General features: G+C 39.2%; 1 protein-coding gene across 4 annotated transcripts in view; it reads left to right on the top strand.

Annotated features, from left to right (window-relative positions):
* Tbl1xr1 (TBL1X receptor 1) overlaps positions 1–22165 on the top strand; it is a 135500-nt gene that overhangs the window by 91753 nt on the left and 21582 nt on the right. For all 4 annotated transcript variants that reach the window (XM_041659433.1, XM_041659432.1, XM_041659430.1 and 1 more), the window contains 7 exons: positions 9491–9593; positions 17706–17851; positions 19176–19398; positions 19944–20076; positions 20461–20602; positions 21016–21079; positions 21166–21263. In XM_041659433.1, the coding sequence (XP_041515367.1) occupies positions 9536–9593; positions 17706–17851; positions 19176–19398; positions 19944–20076; positions 20461–20602; positions 21016–21079; positions 21166–21263 (864 nt within the window). In that variant the 5' untranslated portion in view covers positions 9491–9535. The remainder of the gene's footprint in view (positions 1–9490; positions 9594–17705; positions 17852–19175; positions 19399–19943; positions 20077–20460; positions 20603–21015; positions 21080–21165; positions 21264–22165) is intronic.

Genomic DNA, 22165 nt, shown 5'->3' with positions numbered 1-22165 from the left:
TGTAAATTTTATACTGGTCATTTGATTAAGTTGGGAAAACCTTTCACAAGCCTGTGATATGGTATCAAAATATCAGAGCCATTAATTTACTACGGTCTTCACTAAGATTAGGCGTTGGGGTATTAGCGAACTTAGGACAGTGTTAACAAAATTTCAAAACTTTTAATTTTAAGCTTAAGTTTAATCTTTGCCAGCATGTAGTATGGAGGAGCGACAGGCTGTGTCCCGCCGCCCGGCTAGCTTATACCCCGAAATAACAACACACAAATTATATTAATTTAAACACTGCCTGGCCCATTATGTCTAGCCTCTCATTGGCTAACTCTCACATCTTGATTCAACTCATTTCTAATAATCTGTATGTCACCACGAGGTCATGACTTACTGGGAAAGATTCAGCATGTCTGACCTGGCGGCTGGCTCCATGACGGCTATCTCTGCCTGCCTTCTTTCTCCTAGCATTCTGTTCTGTCTTCTCCACCCACCTAAGGCCTGCCCTATCAAAAAGGCCAAGGTGGTTTTCTTTATTCAAACAATGAAAGCAACACGTAGAAAGAAAGACCTCCTACACCATTTCCCCCTTTTCTGTTTTTTTAACAAACAAGAAAGGCTTTCACTTTAACATAGTAAAATTACATATAACAAAACAGTTATTAAGCAAGAATTACAGTTACAATATTTAGATCTATTTAATCTTTTATAACAATAGCTATCTATTCTTTAACTCCATCAAAGACTCCAGAAGGATATAATATTACCTAAGTAAACAAGAAGTAAGCAACTTCCAAAACTCTAGAAATGACAGAGACATCTCGCTGCCTGGACAGTCACCCAGAGTTTTTCTATACCGTTGGGGCATCCATCTTTGGCCTACAGGCCCATAGTATCCAGCAGACTTTTCCATGAAACAGGTAATTTCAAAGATAGTTCAGTCACTTTCTTCTGTATCCTGCAGAATGTCTCGCAGACTCTTGGTCAGGAACCCCGAAAGACCATCTCACCTTTAGTCAAGTTCAGCAGTCCTCTCTCTGTGCTTTCTTTGTGTCCAATTAATGCAACAGTCCAGGCAAGAGCAGTTTCTTGCCCAAATGGCTAACCAACTCCATGCGTAGCCTCTTCGATGCCTATCTTCCTCTTCAAGTAGATTGGTGCTGCTAGGAACAGATGTGTCTCATTGTCATGAAAAGCCCTAAGTTTTTAAAACATTTTAAAGGCCGTATTCTGTAGTCTTTGAAAGATATGAAGAATGCCTATCTAACTGAAATATATCTCTACATATCTAGAAAATCTAACTAACATGACTACAAGCTTGATTATTATTGATGATTATCCATTAACAACCTATATTTCCTAATTATACATTACATTTTTAAAATGAACTACAAAATCAGAATACCTTAATCAAGATCAGAAATATATATATATGTGTATATATATATATTTCATATATATATGTAAATATATATATGTATATATATACATATATATATACACATATAACAAGATTGACCTTAAATTTATATCACTAAAGCAAAATCCATATCAATGCAAATTATTCATATCTATATCATATCCCCCTTTAAATGTAAAAGAACATTTATAAACAATATTTGGAAATATGGGCACAGTTATTTCTCTCCAAACTGTTTCGTGCTGAATGGGGGTGCTGTTAATCAGGTCTTTCATGGTGCATCCTGTTTGCTAGGTTTCTCTGAGTCAACAGTTGAGCAAAGTAATTTTTAAAGGGTGTTTATGGCAACCTTTTAGGAGGGTGTGGTCTATAATACCATATTGGGGTAGAAGCAATCCATAGGGTCTCATCCTCTGTGAAAACAAAAGAACCTCTTTCCAAAGCATCATATCCTTAGACCAAATTCTGAAGTCAAGATAGCTTTATAATATACATGTTGGATCAGCTTAGCAGAGCACACAATGAAATGTCTCTCTGTATTCAGCTCCTTCGCAGTCAAAAAATTCAAACAAAACACAATAATGCACAGAATCCAGGCTCTCTGTGAATTGTCCATTTTTACATGACTTATTTTCCTTTATTTCTTTTAACCCATTAGTTATCTATATTCTCTCTCTTTAAAGACTTTACCCTTTTTTTAAGCATTAACTTTATTCTCTATATTCTTTTTCTTCTCTCTCCCAAGCCTACGTGTGTCTCTCTAACACTATGACCCATTTAGAGGTCTTTTATGCCTGAATCTGTCCTATTGCATTGTCTTCAATTCTCTGCTGTCTTGAAGAGCTTTTAAAATGCTAAGCAGCTAGTTTGCAGCTGCTCTGGATGTTGACTCAACCTCTCTCCAATTTCGAAATGGTGGACGTACCATTTCTGCTAGCTCTGGGGCCACCAGGTAGGAGCCGCACTCAGCACTTTAACTCTGAGACTGAGCATGCAGCACATAAACTCTTTTTATCTGAGTTACAGCCAAATGTGCCATGCAGAGCACTGCGCAGCCTGGCCTATTGTGAATCTGTAATTTACTATCCAGGAGCACTTCTTAAAATGCTAAGCACTTCTTAAAAACTTAAGTTGCTTCGTGTAGAGATAATAGGGTACTGCCTGTTTACTGCCCAGTCTAAACCTTAACTGCGCTGTTATTATGATAATTATGATAGTTCCTGCCAGAGATCAGCACAGTTAAGCATGGTGGAGCCGCTCCTGCCTCAGAGCCATTTGGTGCCCCTGAGCCGTGCACAGTTCCAGGCACACAGCAGTCCACATTGCCATCAAGCAAGCCATATCACTTTAATCACAAACCCCATTCAAAAGCTCTGTCTCCCGCAGGAGCCAGAGGTCACGATGGTGGCACAGCCCAGAAACTGGTATTTCAAAACTGCCACTTTCTAGTAGACCTGATCCCACCGCCTACCCAGGCAGGAAGAGCAGAGCCATGGGCATGATCTCAGCTACTTTGTTCCCAACCCCAAGTGGGCCCAGAAATGCTCCATAGCCGGAGTTTGCACCGGCGCCAGGGCCCCGGAATCCTCGCTTTAAAATGGCGTGGCTTTTTTTTTTTTTTTTTTTTTTTGGTACAGCTGCTGAGTCTGGAAAAAACGCTAGCAAACAGCAAATAGCTGTGTTAAACTATGTTTTTACTGTGTCTAGAATTCCTTTGTAAGCCCTCTCAGGTTTACGTGGAGTGCCACTCTGTACTAATGAGGAGGGGCTGCGTCCCGCTGCCCAGTTAGCTTTATCCCGAAATAACCACATGGAAAATGTATTGGATTACGGCCTGGCCCATTATATCTAGCTTCTTCTTGGCTAACTCTTACATCTTGATTAACCCATTTCTATTAAATCTGTGTATCTCCACACGATTGTGGCTTACCGGCAAGAGTCTCTGGCAAGAGAATCATGGTGTCTGTCACATTTCCCTTCTTTCCAGCATTCTGTTCTGTCTACCCCACCCATCTAAGGCTGCCCTATCAAAAGTCCAAGGCAGTTTTCTTTATTCAACCAATGAAAGCAACAGATAAAAAGAAGACCCTCCAACACCATTTCCCCCTTTTCTGTTTAAACAAAAAAGAAAGGCTTTGACCTTCTTACGCCATTTTCCATTTTTCTATTTAAATAAAAAATAAATTTAGTATTTTCTTGAAAGCATGAGTTTACCTTATTCATCTGTAAAGACACCTGTGAGATGCCCATTGTAAAGCCATTCTTCTGTGTTTTTAAGTGTGAACTAACTAATAAGGGTGCGGCCAGGTCAGCCCCGGAAGCAGAGGCTTACATGAACTTGGTATAGATCACACTATTGGTAAAATATGAATGCAATTAATTCTCCAGGGAGATCTTTTTGTTTGGTTTTGTTGTCATGCATAATGATAGAAAATTCATAACATGTGTTTCTACCTGTGAGATGGGAAGGTCATCATTGCGAGGGAATGTCTGTGCAGATGTGAACTCTGTGAGAAAAGGTAGCATTGTCTGAAAGGAAGTTTGCCCTCGGGGTGCTGTAAAATTCTGTAGACCTCATCCTAAGATTCAATACTGCACTGAATTTTAGAAGTTGATCCCATTTTGCCATGTATACTCTGTGTATTTATTATGCCTTACTTGACGCTGTCAGTACCTCGAATAGCTGTAACATTGAAACATTTGCTGTGAAGTGGGGAGGGCACATCTTCCAACAGGATACTTGCCTCTCGTTGCAGGTAGAGATTGTATAACATCCCTGACAGGATTCTACAGTAAATGACTTCTGGGGATTATGGAGTAGATTTTTGTTTTGTGTGTTTGCCTGCTTGTTTTCAGAGCAGAAAACCTTGGAGGAAGTGTGGTCACCTTTATTGCTTTTCCCCACTTTCCAAGATCTGTATATCTCTTACTAAACACCAAATGTAGCTGAAGCACTCTTCATTTGACCTGAACAGGCTCCCATTGTCTGTTAGGGCTGATGCTGGTTCCTTCTTTATACTAGTCTTCTCTTTGCACTTCACTGGACACTTAGTCCCCATCTACCACTGTTTGCTAACCAGGTAGGCACAGATCTTCACTCTTTCTCTTCCACAGATTCTAAGGACAACAGTGTGTGAACACTTTTCTCAACTTACTGAAGGTTCATTAGTCTTAGTTTTGCTTGCTAACCTCCTTATTCTGGAAATGGATTCAAAAACATCATCATAATCTTGGTTTGGCCAAAGCATGGTTTTCTCTACTCTTCCTGAAGTTTGTGAGTTAAGAACACAGTGCTCAGCTCTTCTGCTGATTGATCAGTCTTTAGAGAGTGTGGCCTGTGTTCAGTCTTTCTTACAGGACTGAAGCTGCAGCAATATATTGGATTGGTTTCATTTGTGGTGGTTGTACTATTTTTCTGTGCCCATGAGCTTTCTATGCTAATCCTAGTTTGCTTCCCCTACTGGAGTTTCTCGCATTCTTTCTCAGCAAAAAAGTGGTTTGTTTACTTTGAATCCTGTAGTTGTATTTTGTGACCTGCTCACTGTCTACTGGATCTCACCCTTCAGTGCTCCCCATGTATGTGTCTGAACTAGAGTTTACTCTGCTATTCAGCACCTAGTTAATGTGTTCCTGTATATTCTTTGTTTCAAAGAGATTTTAGATACTTCTGTAAAGAGTCTTTCTTTATGTTTTGGAAGTTACGACATCTGAACTTTGAAGTAGTTTACCACAGGCCTTCTCAATAGGAGAATAGTTATTGTTAATTGATGCAGTTGGCTTGTAAATTCTGGTTGTAAGTTTTTCTAGATACATTCCTAAAACCCTTTGAAATGGCTAATTTGGGAGTTCAGTGTAGTGTTCTCTAGTATCAAACAGTGGTGACTATCTTGTTTAAAAAAAAAACCCACAAATTTAAGTATAAATACAAAAAGAAAGTACCCTTTTGTTTAAGTGAACATCTTGCCAAGTGTACTTTATCTGTACTGGGGCATTATATTTAAAGTATTAAATATGCCTTGTGAAAAATACGAGATGTAGATCCAGTGACTTTTCTTTTAATGATTTTTTTTTTCATTTTACTGTGTATTTCATAGGAGGAGTTTTACAATTGAAAATACAGTTTAAATAGCATTTATCCTTAATTTAGGGGTCAGGTTTCTTCTTTTCTTAAAATACCCCAGATGGCTCTTACATGCTCTTGTGTGTATTAGGCACAGTGTGCCATAGTGTGCATGTGGAAGATGAATCCTCCCCACCGATGTTGCTGTTTGCTGCCAGCGCCTGAGATGCTCCTGTCTCTGCTTTACATCTCACACTGTGAATGCTGGCTTAGGAACTCACGCTACAGTATCCAGCTTTTCACATGGGCTCTGGGGATCTGGGCTGTGCTCCTCCTGCTTCTGTGGCAAGTACTTTTGACTACTGAGCTGTCTTCCCAACTTGGGGAGTTGTTTTGATTAGGTAGACTGCCGGCACAAGTCAGTGTTGATACACATGAAAAGGGAAATGTACTATTAGCTAGTGATGCTTTAAGAAGTTAACTGATTTGGCCAAGCATGATGGGTCACACCTTTAATCCCAGGATTTGGGAGGCAGAGGCAGGAGAATCTCTGAGTGAGTTAGTTTCAGGCCATCCAGGGCCACATAGACTCTGTGTCAAAAAAAAAAAAGGCGGAAAAAGAATTGATTTGATTTTGTTAGACTGGGGTTTAAATTTATTTTTGATTAGTTATCAAACAACCGAAGCATACATTTCATTCAGGGCTTTTTTTTTTTCTGAGATTGTCTAATCCCATTAAGATCTTCATGTTTTATTTGATTTACAGTTTACAAATGGGCTTTCATAAGCAGGATATTATTTAGTCTTAAAACACTAGAAATTACTTGTCTTTGAAAGTATGTTTTAGAAGATGTACAAATTGTCTTAAAGCTTTCCTTCCTTCCAAGTACTTTATGTCCACAAATTGGCATTACTTTAACTATTGGTGAGGTTTTCATTATTTTTAATGAAGTGGGAAATTGAGAGTAGAGGACTTTCAGTGCTGTTCCAGTGTTCATTGTTGTTTTATTGAGGGGGGAGTTGGGTATTGGTTGGCAGGAGATACTAGGTGCTAATGTACTGAGTTTATCTGTTCCTCTTGAGTGATCCTAAAGGACATGGTATGTTCAAAGATGGAGTCTCGTTCTGAAGGGCAGATGTAAGCTCTGTTTATTCCTATATTAAATCTATAGGTATCAAAGAATGATTGCGCAAAGTTTCAGACTTTGCAGTGTAAAGCCACATGTGGTGGCGCATCCCTGTAGTGCCAATGACTTGACATACAAGTTCACTTGAGCTCATGAGATGGTTACCAGTGAGGGTACCACAACTAAGCCTTCCCCCCTAGACAACAAAACCAAATAGTAATTTTACATTAGCTGGAGCTAATACCACTAACTGAATCGCCAAAAGAAACCTTTTCTCGGGATTCTGGGTAATCTAAGGCCAAGGCACCATTATAGTCAGTATCTTCTGAGGCTCTTCTTTGCCCATGTATCCCTAGTGTGTCTCTTAGAAGGGAACCAGCCAAGTAAGACCCACATATCTTTATGTGAACTTAGAGACCTTAAAAGACCATGTCTCCATTAGAGTTACATCCAAGGTGGATCACTTCCTGTGTGCTTGTACACAGACTATTGTTCCTAGTTACACTATTTGGTGTTTGGAGTTGAAAGGTATAATGACTCCACCATGTTAAAGAGGTGCTGTTATCACAGCATATCTTGGTTTCACAAAGTCAGCTTGACAGAGCACTTTATGTGGCCCTAGTGAGCAACATGGCCACAGATGAATGATGCCTTTGAGAGTTCACTCCCCAGTCAGGATTGTGCTAGTAGAAGATGCTGTTGTGTATTTCTGAGGTCTTGTTCAGGAGGGATTTTATTGCCTGTGTATGACATGTTCTGGTTGCCTTTGAGGATATGATGCCATTTGTTAAGATAGTGTTGTGTGTAAACTGTGACAGCTTCCACTGTTCGTATAGGTTGGTGACATGGGTAAAGACTTGGATTTAGCAGAGAGACCTAGTGCTAAGCTTCTCCCACTGGTCTCACTGTGTCTTGCACTTCTAGTAGTCATCAGAAATTAGTATTTAAAGCCGGGCGGTGGTGGCGCACACCTTTAATCCTAGCACTCGGGAGGCAGAGGCAGGCGGATCTCTGTGAGTTCGAGGCCAGCCTGGTCTACAAGAGCTAGTTCCAGGACAGGCACCAAAGCTACAGAGAAACCCTGTCTCAAAAAACCAAAAAAAAAAAAAAAAAAAAAAAAAAGAAAATAGTATTTAAGTGTTTTGAGTACATTGCCTTGTCCATAGGAATAGTTCTCTTATATGTGAATCTTGCCACATTGAAGTGAGGAAGATAATACTGAAAAGGAAAATCAATGTGTATTTAACCAGGTTCTTTACCTATTGTCTAGCAAGTCCTCTGTAAATGGAAATCCCCCCCCCCTTTCATTTTTCTTACTATTCCAAACTAATGGGAAGAAGTATGTATGCCATGGTCACAAAGGTAATTAGCTGTACTCAAGAGTGGAATTCAAGAACTAGATCTTCCACACTGTGCCATCCATGGCTCCTGTGAAGCACCCGTATTTCACATCCTTTACTTCCTTAGGCACGCTGCTTAATTTGTGTGCACTTAGTGTTATCCAAGTTGCAATGAGTGATCGCAAAAAAAAAAAAAAAAAGTGATTTTTCTCCCACAAACCAGGAAAGTTGTAGGGTGTGGCCATAACCTTGTTGTGTTTGTCAGAGCTCCGAGGCTTGCTTGTAGTTCAGGTAGCCTTCAGCAAGTTCACTTCTACGTGAGTGCCTCAGCCTTTTCAGTATTGCTTTTGTTAGCACATCTAATCCACACACAGTACCACAAGGAAGTGGAAATTTAGTTCTCCTCAACCAAGGAGAACATTGGCACTTCTCTCTATGAATCAGGATGGTCATGGTGCAGTTGATTCTGGAACATATCTGTAAGAAGGTCCCTTCCCGCATCCACATCTACCCAGTGTGATAGGCAAGGGCCATGTATACACAAGAGCCACAATGTAACAGGACAGTTAGCACAAGCCCACGTGTTTGATGTGTCTTTATTCTGTGTAAGTGCCAGTATAGATTTTTGAATCAGATTAGTACACAATGGGTCAAATCTATCCAACCACCTCTCTCAAAGAGAGGTTTTGTTTTGTTCTTTTTGTTTTGCTTTCACTTTTAAAAGTGTTCTTGGGGGTGGGGAAGAAGACTAATATAATTTAACACAGTTATTGTAAAATATAAGCTTCAGTATCCACAAATAAAGTTTTATTGGAACACAGCTTTGTTCATTTGTATTTACTGTTTTTGCACCGCATGGTAACACCAAGTAGTTGTGACAGACTGTATGGCTGACAGAACCTCAACTGCTTATTGATTGGCTCTTATGAGAAGTTTTCTGACCACTTCTTAAATTGTGAGAATAGATTTATGATTATATATACTTAAGTCATGTCATAGTGTCCTTCTTGCCCTACTCAACCCTACCTAGTAAGAGAATGTGGTATTCTAAGAAGAACTGTGTTCCAGTTTCCTGCTTTTACACATACCCAGATCTTAAGACTCGAGTATCATGTTAAGAGGTTCTGGGGTGTAGAGAGCAAGTCTGCTAGATGTGTAGACATGACAGAGTCAGAGGAAACAGCCAAGCGCCTCCTTGCTGACTGCTATAAAACTGTGCCTGTGTTCAGTGCCTGATTATCTTGAATCTTAAATCTTTCTTTCTTTTCTTTTTTTTTTCTAGTTAAGGAGACTTAAAAAGAGTAAATTTTATATTACATGTAATGTTGTAGGCCTTTGTGAATCTTTTTTTTCTTGACAGGATGTTATCTTATAGAAATAACACTAGTTACGCTTTGATTGTGTAAATCCTTTTACTGTCAGTGGAAATAACTATGTTAATATTGCAAGGCAATGAAGAACCTTGTTTAACATCGTTTAATAAAATTAAATGTTTACATTTTGTTTTAATAAAACTTTACTGAGAAAATAATTAACTTTGTTTTATTTTTAGGGTTATATCCTGTGTTGTGACCTCATGGTTTAAGTGGGAATAAAGATGAGTATAAGCAGTGATGAGGTCAACTTCTTGGTATATAGGTACTTGCAAGAGTCAGGTGAGTACTTCTGTAAAGTAATAGGCCTCAAATTCTTTTACTATTCTCAAAATAACTTTTTTTATGCATTTGAAATTTGTACCAGTCCAAATTGTTGAGCTTTGTTTGCTTCTTGATGTCTGGACTTCCCGTTTAAAGCTGTGTTTGCTGCATGGTTTAACTCTCTGACTCTTTCAAATATGTTGGGATCATCTCAGGCAAATATAACTAGCAGTTTGCTTTTTGATGTTCAGAGATCATTTTTAATAACTAAGGTGTTATGAAGTGGCATGGCATATGTTTAGAAAAACTCAGATACCATCTGCTTGGTAATATATATTGCATATGCACAGTTAATTTTCCTACTTATTGTTAGAATCTTAAGCTAAATTAATATTTTTAGAATATTTTCTTAAGTATTAATCTCAATTTATTAAATATATTTTGACCTGAATTCTGATTGATGTATTGGTATAGTTATTAATATAGATCATTGAATGTGGTTTATAATTAATGTTGAAATGATCCAAGTTCTCTACATAAAGATATCTAATCATAAGGTAGAATCAAAACTATGAGTGAAAATGTTGCTGGAGTAGGTAAAGAAATTACCACTCTTCCTTTCTGAGTAGCTGAGAATATGATGTCTGATGAAAAAGAGCAGGGAGGGAAAGAGCTCAGAGTAACCACCCCATAGAGAATAACCTATTAAGAAGCTTGGGATTTGTTTAAACTGAGAAGGAGATTTCCAGAGACTGTTTAAGATGATGAATCAAGTGACAAAATATTGGCCCTCATGACTGTTTGAAGCGAAGGCTGTGAAAAATGTTTGCTAGTTATATAACACTATGCCATGGGAAGGGTTTCTACTCTTGAATATGACTGTCTGTCAAGCCAAAGTTTTGAAACCTTTGGATAAGCAGACAGAAAACAGTGTGAGGGACTGATGAATGGGGATTTGTTATAAAAGTCTCATTTGGTGTATTGGAAAGGCAACTGTTTAGGTCAAACCATTGGAACCTAGAATCCCAGCCACAACAAACTTCATTGACTGTAAAACTGGGCACTTAACTTTTGTCTAGAGAGTTCAACCTTGGTTCTGCCATCTAGCATTATATGATTGTGGTCATTCAGTTGTATTGCACCATTGACTTTAGGGGTGCTCATAGCAGTCAGTCAAATATTTAAACAATATGATATGTTGTTTGAGTCATAACTTTTTCTCTTGAAATATCTAATAATACACACAACAAAAAGCCTTCTTACTCCTTATTGTATCCCCTATGAAGTAAGTAAGCCCAGGAGATGGAGAGAAAGGAGACCATGACAGATAATCTTAGAGAACTCGTGTGTGAAATGACTGGACTAAAGTGTCTCGTTCTGGCTCTCAGGCAAGAAAAGCCTTAGGAAGCTATGCTTCTGTTTTGATAAATAATTGGCTTAGAAGTTATTGACAGGGGTTTCTGTCCCGCCTGGTCCCGCAGCCGTTCAGTCCCAAAGAAATACCCAGATGTCTACATTAATTATAAACTGGTTGGCTTAGTAGCTCAGGCTTCTTATTAATTAATTCTTACATCTTAAATTACCTCATTATTCTTGTCTGCATTAGCCACATGGCGTGGTACCTTCATCAGCGAGGCATCTGCGACCCTGCATCTAGGTGACGACTGCAGACTCTTTCCTCTTTCCAGAATTCTCCTGTTCTCGTTGCCCCACCTATACTTCCTGCCTGGCTACAGGCCAATCAGCGTTTTATTAAAATACAAGTGACGGTACAGACCATTGTCCCACAACAAGTAGTGACATTTTTCAGTAAGAACTTGTAACATCTGTTCCCCCGAATACCGTTTTTAATGTTAACTAGACTGTGACATTCATATCTAGAAGAAATGAAGCTATTTTTAGTCTTAAAATGTTTTATACTATTAACACTAGAAAACATGATTTGCTTCCAGATGACTAAATTCAGAGGTGGGTTGCTTGTTGAAAGAAATGGCATTGTGATAGCTTTAAATATTCAGTTGGGCCTGCCGTTTCAAATTGGCTGTCCCTGACTTGTCAAGATGAAGACAAAAGTGTTTTTTATCATTGGACTTTTATTAAGTATTTTTACTTCATACTTCTCAATTTTGTCTCAGTTAAGTTTGTGATAAGAAAGTTGCTGGGGTCCCCACCATTCAGCGTTTTTAGGATGCTAAACCAGTACAGCATATACCTATTAGGAAGTAATTTCTTCTTCCTTTTGAGATAACTTTAAAAATGTGAAGTATTTGTTACATTTAAGTAAGGGTTGACTTGAATCAGTGTTCCTCCTCTAGTTAGTGTTTGCCTCGGGTGTGGATTTGTTTACCCTGTTGACTTCCCTGACCGCCCTATGCATTAGCCACCCAGTGGTCCATGACAAGTCATGGCGTTTAAGCCAGGCACAATGTTGACTAAAGCTAACCTGGTTTGGATATTTCCTACCACTCCACCTACATTCAGTTTTATTTGTTGGGTGGGAATGTTAAATATTTTCCCTGGTAATTTCTTGTGACCTTTCTGGTATTTGTTCTTCTATCTACTTTGTCTAAGAAGATAAAATTTCAGCTGGGTAGTGATAGCACACACCGTTAAACCCAGCACTCAGGAGTTTGAAGCCAACCTGGTCTTCAGAGTGAGTTCTAGGACAGCCAGGGCTACGCAGAGAAATACTGTCATGGATTGGGGGGAGGGGCAAGATAAAATTTCATTTTGTTCTCTTTGCATGTCTGATTGGAGAACTCCACAGATTTGACATATTCAGGAGCTCTGCAACATAGTGAACTTAGCACTTAAAAGCGTGAAATGGATGAATCTTAGGATTGACTAAGTAGAAACTGCAAAAATCAAAATGCACTTACTACTACTAAAGCTATTAAGTCACTAGGTTATGATGTTGGAAAGTCATAGAACTGAGAGTCTCTGTGCCACCACTCTTGTACTTCACCTCTCACTTTTGTCACCTCCTAGGTATGGGCCATAGCACTTTGTGATACAGTGCTTATCCAAGTGATATAGAAAGTGGGCCCCTGTAATCCAAAAATCTGAAATCCAGAGTGCTTCAAAATCCACTATCAAGTAATAACTATTTTAGGGCAAGTAGAAAATTCCTCATCTGACCTCATGTTAATAGGTCTCAGTTAAAATACAGGCCACACCAGCTATAATATTACAAAGAATACCTCTAGATTTTCTGAAACAGGTGCTGTATACCATAAGTGAATTTGTTTAAGTGTGGATCTCATCCCCAAGAGACAGTCTCATTACAGGAATGCAGATGTCCCAGAATCCGCAGTCAGTAGCACATGTGGCCATTTCAGACTTGAAGTCCTGGGCCTGTGTTTCAGTTACAAGATCAGCTCTCCAAACCCTGTGTTAACTCAAGCACAGTACAGGGAGAAGGTGTTTAGCATTGAGTGTACCCTAGTCACAAGTCACTCATTTCTCTTCTCGGGTAGTTTTCTGTTAACCAAATGTCAGAAACCAAGCGACAGTGCAGTTTCCTTTGACTCATGTACAGGTGACTAGATATGAACCTTCATTACCCCAATCAAACCTCACTTCTCAGGTTAAACTGGCAATCAATAATTCACCTCTGTGTTTGAGAATAGGACAGGAAACCCAGGCTGTGTCCAGCCTCAGTTTTCCCCGTGTTTTTTTTTTTTTTTGTCTTTTTTTTTTTAATGAGAAGATGACTAGCTACAGAAGTGTAGGTTAGCATTTGTGTTTCTTTATAATAAAGCGTATAATAAAATAAAAATTAGCGTTAACCTAATTAAAGGACTTTTATACTTTCAAATCAGTTTTTCTTATTTTATAAGTGAAATGACCATTTTATATGGAAAAGTTGCCAGAGTACTTGCTCATTCTTAATCTTACCATTTTTCTTCTTCTTTGTGTTTTATTGTTACTTTTGACACAGTGTGACACAAGTATAAAGAAGCATGTATCATTTGTGGCTTTATGTCTTTGCATAGTTCTTTGGAAAATATTTGTGTGATGGTCATAAGGACATACTTTAAAAATTCTCTCCCTCCCTTCTTCCCTCCCTCCTCCCTCCTCTCTCCTTCCCTCCCCCCTCTTTTTCTTTCTCTCCCTCTCCCCCTCTCTCAACATGCACACACATGTACACATGTGTATCTTTTGAAGGGAAAAAAACCACACATGGCCAACGTCATGTATACAGACATCCAAGAGTCTTTACAAGAGTGAGCATTATGAAAAGCAAGGTGTCGGGCTGAGGCATGAATGACTCCCAGATTCAATGTTGTGGTCCTGGCTAAATAGTTCAGAGACTCTAATATAGTCTTATAAACTCTAAACTAGTTAGTGGGCTTGTTTTGTCTATTTAAGGGCGTGGTCTTACACAAGCTAGGCCCTTCTGTAAAAACGTTCTAGCATCAAGCTTCTCAGCCCTGAACTTAATTTTTAAAAGCAAAATTTAGGGCACAAAACTGCCCATCTTGTGCGTGAGTGATCTCTGTAGCTATGCAGAGTTGAACATTCTCTGTTGAAACCGCGACACTGTCCTTTCCAAAAGGTGGGTCTAGAAGGCACAGCTAAAGGGGTATGGGTAATATGAACAGGATACAATTTCTGAGCAGTACTGGCATAGAGTTTAAATAGGACCTTGAGTAGTCAGAATCAGCTTCACCTCCCTCCTAGGACACTGCTGTGTTCATTTAAGCTTTGCCTTAAAAGGGGAAAAGGTAGTTTGCTTGCTTATCCATGTGCACTATACCATAAATATATTCAAGAACCATTTTTTCCCTTTTTTCAAAAACTCATCTTTTATACTTGCAAAGTAGAGTTGCCAGGCTCTGGAGAGCTCAGTCCCCTCTTAAAGCCCAACTTGTCCCTAGAAGGCACTTGCTTAGCCAAGCAGTGTAGAAAAACAGTAGCTGTATGATTGCCTATGTAATTGAGGTACACACATACACACCCTGCCACTGTTTGTTCCTATGACAAACTTTGACATTTGACTTCTTGGTTTCTACCTCAGCCCTCTTGAGAAGCTCCTCTGCCTCCTACTTTTTGTTACCTTAGCATACATCATGGGGTGCTGCTTCTGTCAGACTCACTTTTGCCTGTAAAAAGAAAGGCTGCTGATTTTAATAAGCCAGATTTCACCAGTTTGCAGATTTAAGCAAATTCATTTGCTCCTGCATAAATCTAAGGTTGTCCCTGAAAAAGAACATTTTCATCAAATGAGTAGGAATTTAAGGGGAGCATAAACCTGGTTCAAGCTTTAGTTGTCTTTTAACAAAGACTATGGCTTTTCTGGAATGACAGATTTTTACATATGCCAAAATGGTGGAGTAGCATTCTGATTTAACAGTTGATTAAATAGGTAACTTACTAGTTCCCAGATTTAAAGGATTACTGTGTTTAAACTTTTCTCAGTGTCTACATGGAGTAGTCTGTGTAGGCGGTTTGGTTTGTATAATTTGTAAAGCGCAGGAGAAACTAATAGATAAAGGAGAAGAAGACCATCAGGGGTAATGGAGCATGGTGGGGATGTTGGATGTTGTTTTGTAGACTTAATGTGTGCACTGTGAGTGGGGCTTCTCAGTGGCATAGGGGAGATGGAGCTGCGGAGAAATAGTTGTCTGTGCTATGCAAGTCTTTATTGTGATGGCCAAGGAGATTACTAAGAGGGGTTATGAAGTGATGCTGACAGTTTGAAGATGATTATTTAGCTAGTTGGAGGAAGGAGAGAAGAGCAGGTTTAGGGCAGGGGCAGCCCAAGAAGAGGGTGAGGTCCTAGGACAGGTGCAGAAAGAGTCTCAAGAATGTACAGGAAGGATAGTTTGATTTGATGGTTGAACATGAAAAGCTGAAGGAGAAGTGGGAGTTTTTAGTGTACTGACCTCGTGGTGCTAGGAAATGAGTAGAACTAGAGACGCCATTCCAATGAATGTCTAATCAGATGTGCACCCATGGGCCTTCCCTGGGAGTAGCAGGGTGGAGAAGAGAGCCACCCAATACTTGCTCTGAGTTGTCCCCTTCTTGAGATCATTTGGAGCACATTTGCGGTGGCTGGAGATGTCCATGAGCCTTTCTCCAGAACTGGAGAAACAAATGCTATTCATACTCCACTTAAATATTGTGTACTAAAATCTGCAATCCAGGATAGGAAGTCAGCTGTAAATTTAACTTTACCATTGAGTTTTTATGTATACTGTCTTGATCTTCTTACTTATAATATAAAAATGATACAACCTATAAAAAAAACCACAGTTGTGTCTGCTACTGGAAGGAAGTTGGATAGGGCCTAGAATCTGGTAGTTCTCAGTAATGTTGTATTCAACGAGGATGTAGAGAAAACAAGTTTTACTCAGTTTATGATCTCAAATGCATATAACCACCTTGCAGTTCTGGCAGTAAAACTAGTAAGGTGCCCTGGTGTTTCATAATGTGCTGTCCCTTTACTCAGCCCCCGAGGAACAGCTGAGCAGTGATGAGGACTCTCTCAAGTGTAATCTTGATGACATATTTTGACTTTTCAAAAGAATTAGGATGCAGAATGGATTTGATTCTTTACTGTGTCCTGTGACTGTTTCCCAGCCTGAGTTCATAATATAATGTAATAAAGATCTAATGTACTTTCCATAATGGCATCTTCTATTTCAAAGTCTTCCCAGGTGGCTGTCCCCACCCCATTTTTGGTTTGTTGAAGAACTTATTTGGGGACTGCCATGTTATATACACAGAAATCTCCAGTCTCCAACTTCATTGCCTCATCTCCAGGCATCTCTCCTAATACCTCCTGGACTTAGTCTTGCCCTCTTCTGCTAGTGATCTGGAACCTACTTACCTGATTTAGGAACTTGGGATTCTTGAAGCATACTTGAGAAAAGTGTCTTCCTCCCTTATCTCACAGCCACGTTTGCCTCAGCCATCTTCATGACCTCAGATGAGGTTAAAACCATGCCCCTCCCCCAGTGTGGACCATAGGATAGGAATGCCTGGCAGGAGTGAGAGCTTTGCTGTTAGGAAGTGCACAGCATTAAGACTTGGTAAGCTGCAATGGGATTTCACAGAGAACAACCACTCTGCATTACTGGAATTTCACTTTGCTCACTGTACTAGATTTTCACCAAAATATGAGACTAATATAAAGATATTGGCTGTGTCAGTTTCATGTTTTAAGTATTTTTTTAAATTATTTAATGTTTTGAATGGCCTTTTAGTGCAGCGAGCCCCTGGGTATCCTGGAATATGTTCTGTAATGTACCTCTGTCTATGTTTCCTGGGTGCTGGGACTAATTGTTAAAGGAGACTTAGACTGAATTTTCATTTCGTAGCTCTTTTCTTAAAAGCACTGGTTTTGATGAGTTGTTACTAAATGGTAAATTAGTATTTTTTTTAAAACAGTCAGTAGATATATAAAAATAATGGTGTTTTAAAATAAAATAAAAATTTAAGTGTTTGACTTTTTATTTCTTTTGGAAACTGTCCCATATAGCCCAGGTTTGTCTCTAGCTCATTATGTAGCCAAAGATGACCTTGAACTCTGATCTCCCTGCCTCTGTCTTGTGCCTGCTGGCAGTTCAAGTGTGCACCACTGCACAGTTGGTTGGAGCCCAGGACTTGATGTGAAGCATACTGTGCGAGCATTGCTAACTGAACCACATCTTCAGCCCAAGTCTCTTATAATTTCGCTTTGTTTTTATTGTTTTATAGCTTATATTTTTATTAGCTAAGTCTTTTTTAAAAGCCACAAAACATTGACGGTTTTTGACAGTTTGTCTCTAAAATTTCAAATATAACCACAGAAGACCTGCTACATATATCTTGATTTCAGTTTGTCTTATAAAGGCAGTTGAGGTGTGTTGTTTATCAAGGGTTTTCGGTGTTTGCATGTGTTGCATTTTCTTGAGGAAAGCTGTATTCCTTTTGTTTAGAAAAACTAAAGCCATGTAAGCCAGTAGATTTCATTAACTTAACAGTACATTGAGTTTTGTTTAAAATCATATATTTTACTTTGGCTGTCCATTTAGTTTCAAGTGATGATATGTGATTATGAAAGTTTACAGAGTTTGTTACATTTGTAATTTAATATGAAGTTACTAGAAAAGCAAATTCTCACATCTTTTCTTTTGCTTTTAGGATTTTCTCATTCCGCATTTACCTTTGGTATAGAGAGCCATATAAGTCAGTCCAATATAAATGGTGCCCTTGTCCCACCTGCCGCATTGATCTCTATCATCCAGAAAGGCCTACAGTATGTAGAGGCAGAAGTTAGCATAAATGAGGTAAGACAGATGAGTTTCATTTCATACACTGATTCTGATTCTTAAATGTGTTTGTTTATTCAGTATCTAACCTTGATGTTAATGGCTTCAGACAGATTGAGGTACTCTCAATGTACCCATTATGTTGCTGCAGCTGTATTTGTGGGCTTCTACCCAGTGGCCAAGGTCTCTAGATTATTCCTTTTGTGAAGGGGGGCAGTGATGGGAGCTGTGTGTGTGCGCAAGCGTGCACACGAGTGCTTTAAGCACGAAGAAATAATTTTTAACACATAAGGAATTTTACTGTATAGTACTGGGAACAAATTGGTGTCAGCTAGTTGAAAAAACGTTTTTAGTTTTATATACCCTCATGGAAGCCAATTACTTGTAATTGATGCCAACTCTTGATGCTCATAACTGTATGTCTGAGGTCATGTGTAAGTAGTGTGTTTCTTTCAGGTGTTGGCATGCTACTGGTGCCTAAGATAATCTTATCTGCTTCCTGATTCTGTAAATCAGCTTTGTATGACACAGCCAAACTCATTCACTTTGGACTGTGTTTGGATGCTGGGAACATGAGGTTCTGTGACAGGGATCTTACAGTCTTCAAAGGACACACTGCCTGTTCTTCCCTGGAAGTCTACAGAATTTTGCTCTAGCTAGAAAGTTTAACGTTCAGGACTTAGAACATGTTAAAGAATTCCCCTTATTTTTTACTTGAGAGCTGAAAACGTCCTTCCCCCACCACCCTAAACCCCAAAGTAAGTGGAAGGAGTTTAGCTGTTAACAACCCCAGTGCCTGTTGGTACCCTCAAGGATAGTACCTCCCACTTTGCCGCAGGTGCTATAGACATACCAAATGGCAAGTTTGTATATCACACACATCTAGATCATGTGATGTGATTGTTACCCTGTAATGTTTAAAGAAAACGAGCAAGAAAAAGATCTGTCTCGGTTCAGTATAGGTGCACTTACTTATGCCATGGCGTGAATTCAGAGTACTGATGGAGATGTTGCTCGGTTGTATGACCTAGTCTTACTGGTTGATGTTTTTTACTAGCAGCCTTCTTTACCTGAATTTTATGTATTTGCATTTCATCATTTGGTTAAGCTTTTACGAATGGCTTCTTGTATTACAGTTATCTTTGTGTGAAGTTTAGCAGGACCTGAATGAAGAGTAGATGGCTGTTTGTGTCTGCCTCTTGGCAGTATCATTCTTCTTCCTTCCCTTGCTGTTTAAGTTGAGAAAATTACCAGGTTTTCCTCAGAATGAAGCCCTGTTAGTGGAGTGCATGTCACTCTCAAAGCTACATCTTATTTTTCTTTCTTGGTTTTCCACCCTCAGGATGGCACCTTATTTGATGGTCGACCTATAGAGTCTCTGTCCCTGATCGATGCTGTCATGCCCGATGTTGTCCAAACAAGACAACAAGCCTATAGAGACAAACTTGCACAACAACATGCAGCCGCTGCTGCAGCTGCTGCCGCAGCCACTAACCAACAAGGATCTGCAAAAAATGGAGAGAATACAGCAAATGGGGAGGAGAATGGAGCACACACCATCACAAGTGAGCTAAGAATGTTTAGACACTCTCAGAAAATACTGTGCCATACAAGAATGTCCCATCCTTAGAGCTGAAGTGATATCTGGTGTTTACTTCTATCCCCAACTTACGTCACACAAAACAGCTCAGATTTTATACCTGAGGATTCAAAAGGCTAAATTCACTGTAATTTCCTTTTTAGATGTTTCTGAACCCCTTTTACTCTTAAATGAATTTTGAATCTGCATCTTATTCTAAATAAAGTCTGTAATATTCTCTGTTAAACATACAGTAAGATTCTGACATTGAGGAGTAAAGATGACTCTCATGTTATATGAACGATATCAGCAACCCCTGCTGGCAGAAACTCAGAATAGTATTGTGATAGACTTTAATTCAGCCACATTATCATTTCAGCCTTGCCAAGGCTCGCTCCCCTTTCACTCCTTCGCCCTGGCCACCTCCATATCCACTTCTGTGTACATAGACACTGCCTTGGTTAAAACTAGCACACTCATACTTCGCAGAAATGTGATTCCCTCTGACAGACTTTGCTTCTCATGATGCAGATAATCATACTGATATGATGGAGGTAGATGGGGATGTTGAAATCCCTCCCAATAAAGCAGTTGTGCTACGGGGCCATGAATCTGAAGTTTTCATCTGTGCCTGGAACCCTGTTAGTGATCTCCTGGCATCAGGGTAAGTTTTTCAAAAGAGCTTCTAGATGTTGGGTGTTTTGTTTGGTTTTAGAATAGCTTTGAACTGTTGACCCTCGAGTCCTGGGATTAATAGGCCTGCTTCACCATACCCAGCTCTACACTACCATTTAAGGCTATGTTACTGAATGGACTGCACTTTCCAGACACTTGTTGCTTGCTTATGGTCATGTTGCCTTAGAAAGTAGTATTTCTTTGTGAAGTAAGTTTAGGATTACTTGATAGGATTACTTGATAGAATAAAATAAAATATTAGAAATGCTTATGCCTGGTAGTCTGCTTCTTATTCAGATGATAAATGTGTGGCTTGAATTCTGGAATGCATGAGATTATCATGAGACCTTAAACATATTTTTGGACTTTGAAGGTCTGGAGACTCCACAGCAAGAATATGGAATCTCAGTGAAAACAGCACGAGTGGTCCCACACAGCTGGTCCTTCGACATTGCATCCGGGAAGGAGGACAGGATGTTCCTAGCAACAAGGATGTCACTTCTCTAGATTGGAATGTGAGTGCTCTCTGCTTGCCTAAATAGCCTGTGAATGACGGCATCTGATGATTTGATAGTATATGGTCAACTTGTCTCCGTGTTCCCAAAGTCCTAATCACAATTAAAGATATTTTGGAAGATTTTACTTGTTACTTCTTAAAAAAGCATTTTTGCGGTATCATTTTGCTGTCCTTCTAGTCTACTACCCGCCACCATTCTCATTCACGGTCTGTGAAGTGTTCTGTAGTGGGATCTTGTCAGTCCTGCTCCACAGCAGTTACTACCAGATGAACACTGGCTTCATCAGGGAAGGGTGTTTTGCTGGCCTATGTTGGCACTTACACATAAATAAGGGTCTAGTGTGCCTGGGACATGTTCGTAGTAATTAATTGGCCTTAATTGTGTAATGAACAACATGTATCCTATGACAGAGTGAAGGTACACTTCTAGCAACTGGGTCATACGATGGATTTGCCAGAATATGGACTAAAGATGGTACGTATTTTTCTAAATGTATTGATGTTCTAAGTTACAAAGTTTGAAGTAATTTTAAAGGTTTTTTTTTTTTTTTTAAACTTTAGGTAATCTTGCCAGCACCTTGGGGCAGCATAAAGGCCCTATATTTGCATTAAAATGGAATAAGAAAGGAAATTTCATCCTAAGTGCTGGTGTAGATAAGGTAAATGAACATTTAGCTAAGCTCTGTAAGGACACTATTTGAAAGTAATTTTTCTTTCTTTCTTGATGATCACTTAAATAGACTTCTGTTTTTTCCAGTATGAATTTATGGCAGTAATAGAAATAATTTCTCATCTGCTTGTTTTCTTAAATCTATTCACGATATCGTTTGTTGATAATGATCACTCTTCATTTTTGCTGGGATTTGAACCTAATGAAATGTCATCATTAAGCTCTTTGTACTTTTCCAGTTTATCTCAGTGGTGACCATAGATTTGGGGAGACTCAGTGGACCATCTGTGTCCTCCTGTGCTTATTGAAACACTTCCTCCCTGGCTCCAGGAAGTGACAGAGACTGGTTGGCACTGGCTTCTCTCTTTTTCAGTCCCTCTCTACCACACTTCCCTCAATAAGCCAAGGTTTAAGATTTTTTTTTGATTCAGTTATTATCAATTGGATGGTGTTGTGGGTGGGGACATAAACTGCCTGAGACTCAGTTCTAGTGAGTGATTTTAACAAAGGAATTAGGGGAGGGAGAAGAAGAGCCAGTACTTGTCTCTCTCACTGGCAGCTTCAGGACCTTCCTTAAGTGGTATCAAAAATGTAAGCAGCCATTTTTTTCTTTTTTGTACATGTGAGCTTTGAAGAAGGAGAAATGTTGCAGTATTTCGAACTAGGTCGTTTCACTGTAACCTAATAAGTTTGTAATAAGTTCAAAGCTGTAAATCTATTAAGCAGCCTAGCATAGTATCAGATAGTTTGTTGATAAACAATAATTGTTATTGGCAGTAAGTTGATGAAAAATCACAGAAAGTTAAACCGCATCATGATCATTTCCCCTGACCTGGGTGCAGATCGCCGTGTGCTGTGAGGAATAAAAATATTGAAGTGAAGTTCACTCTA

Source organism: Microtus oregoni, unplaced genomic scaffold, assembly GCF_018167655.1.
Source record: "Microtus oregoni isolate MIOR12 unplaced genomic scaffold, Mior012 000010F_ref0000083, whole genome shotgun sequence".
Lineage (NCBI taxonomy): Eukaryota > Metazoa > Chordata > Mammalia > Rodentia > Cricetidae > Microtus > Microtus oregoni.
Note: the sequence above shows the minus strand (reverse complement) of the source record. Positions and strands in the feature narration are given on the sequence as shown.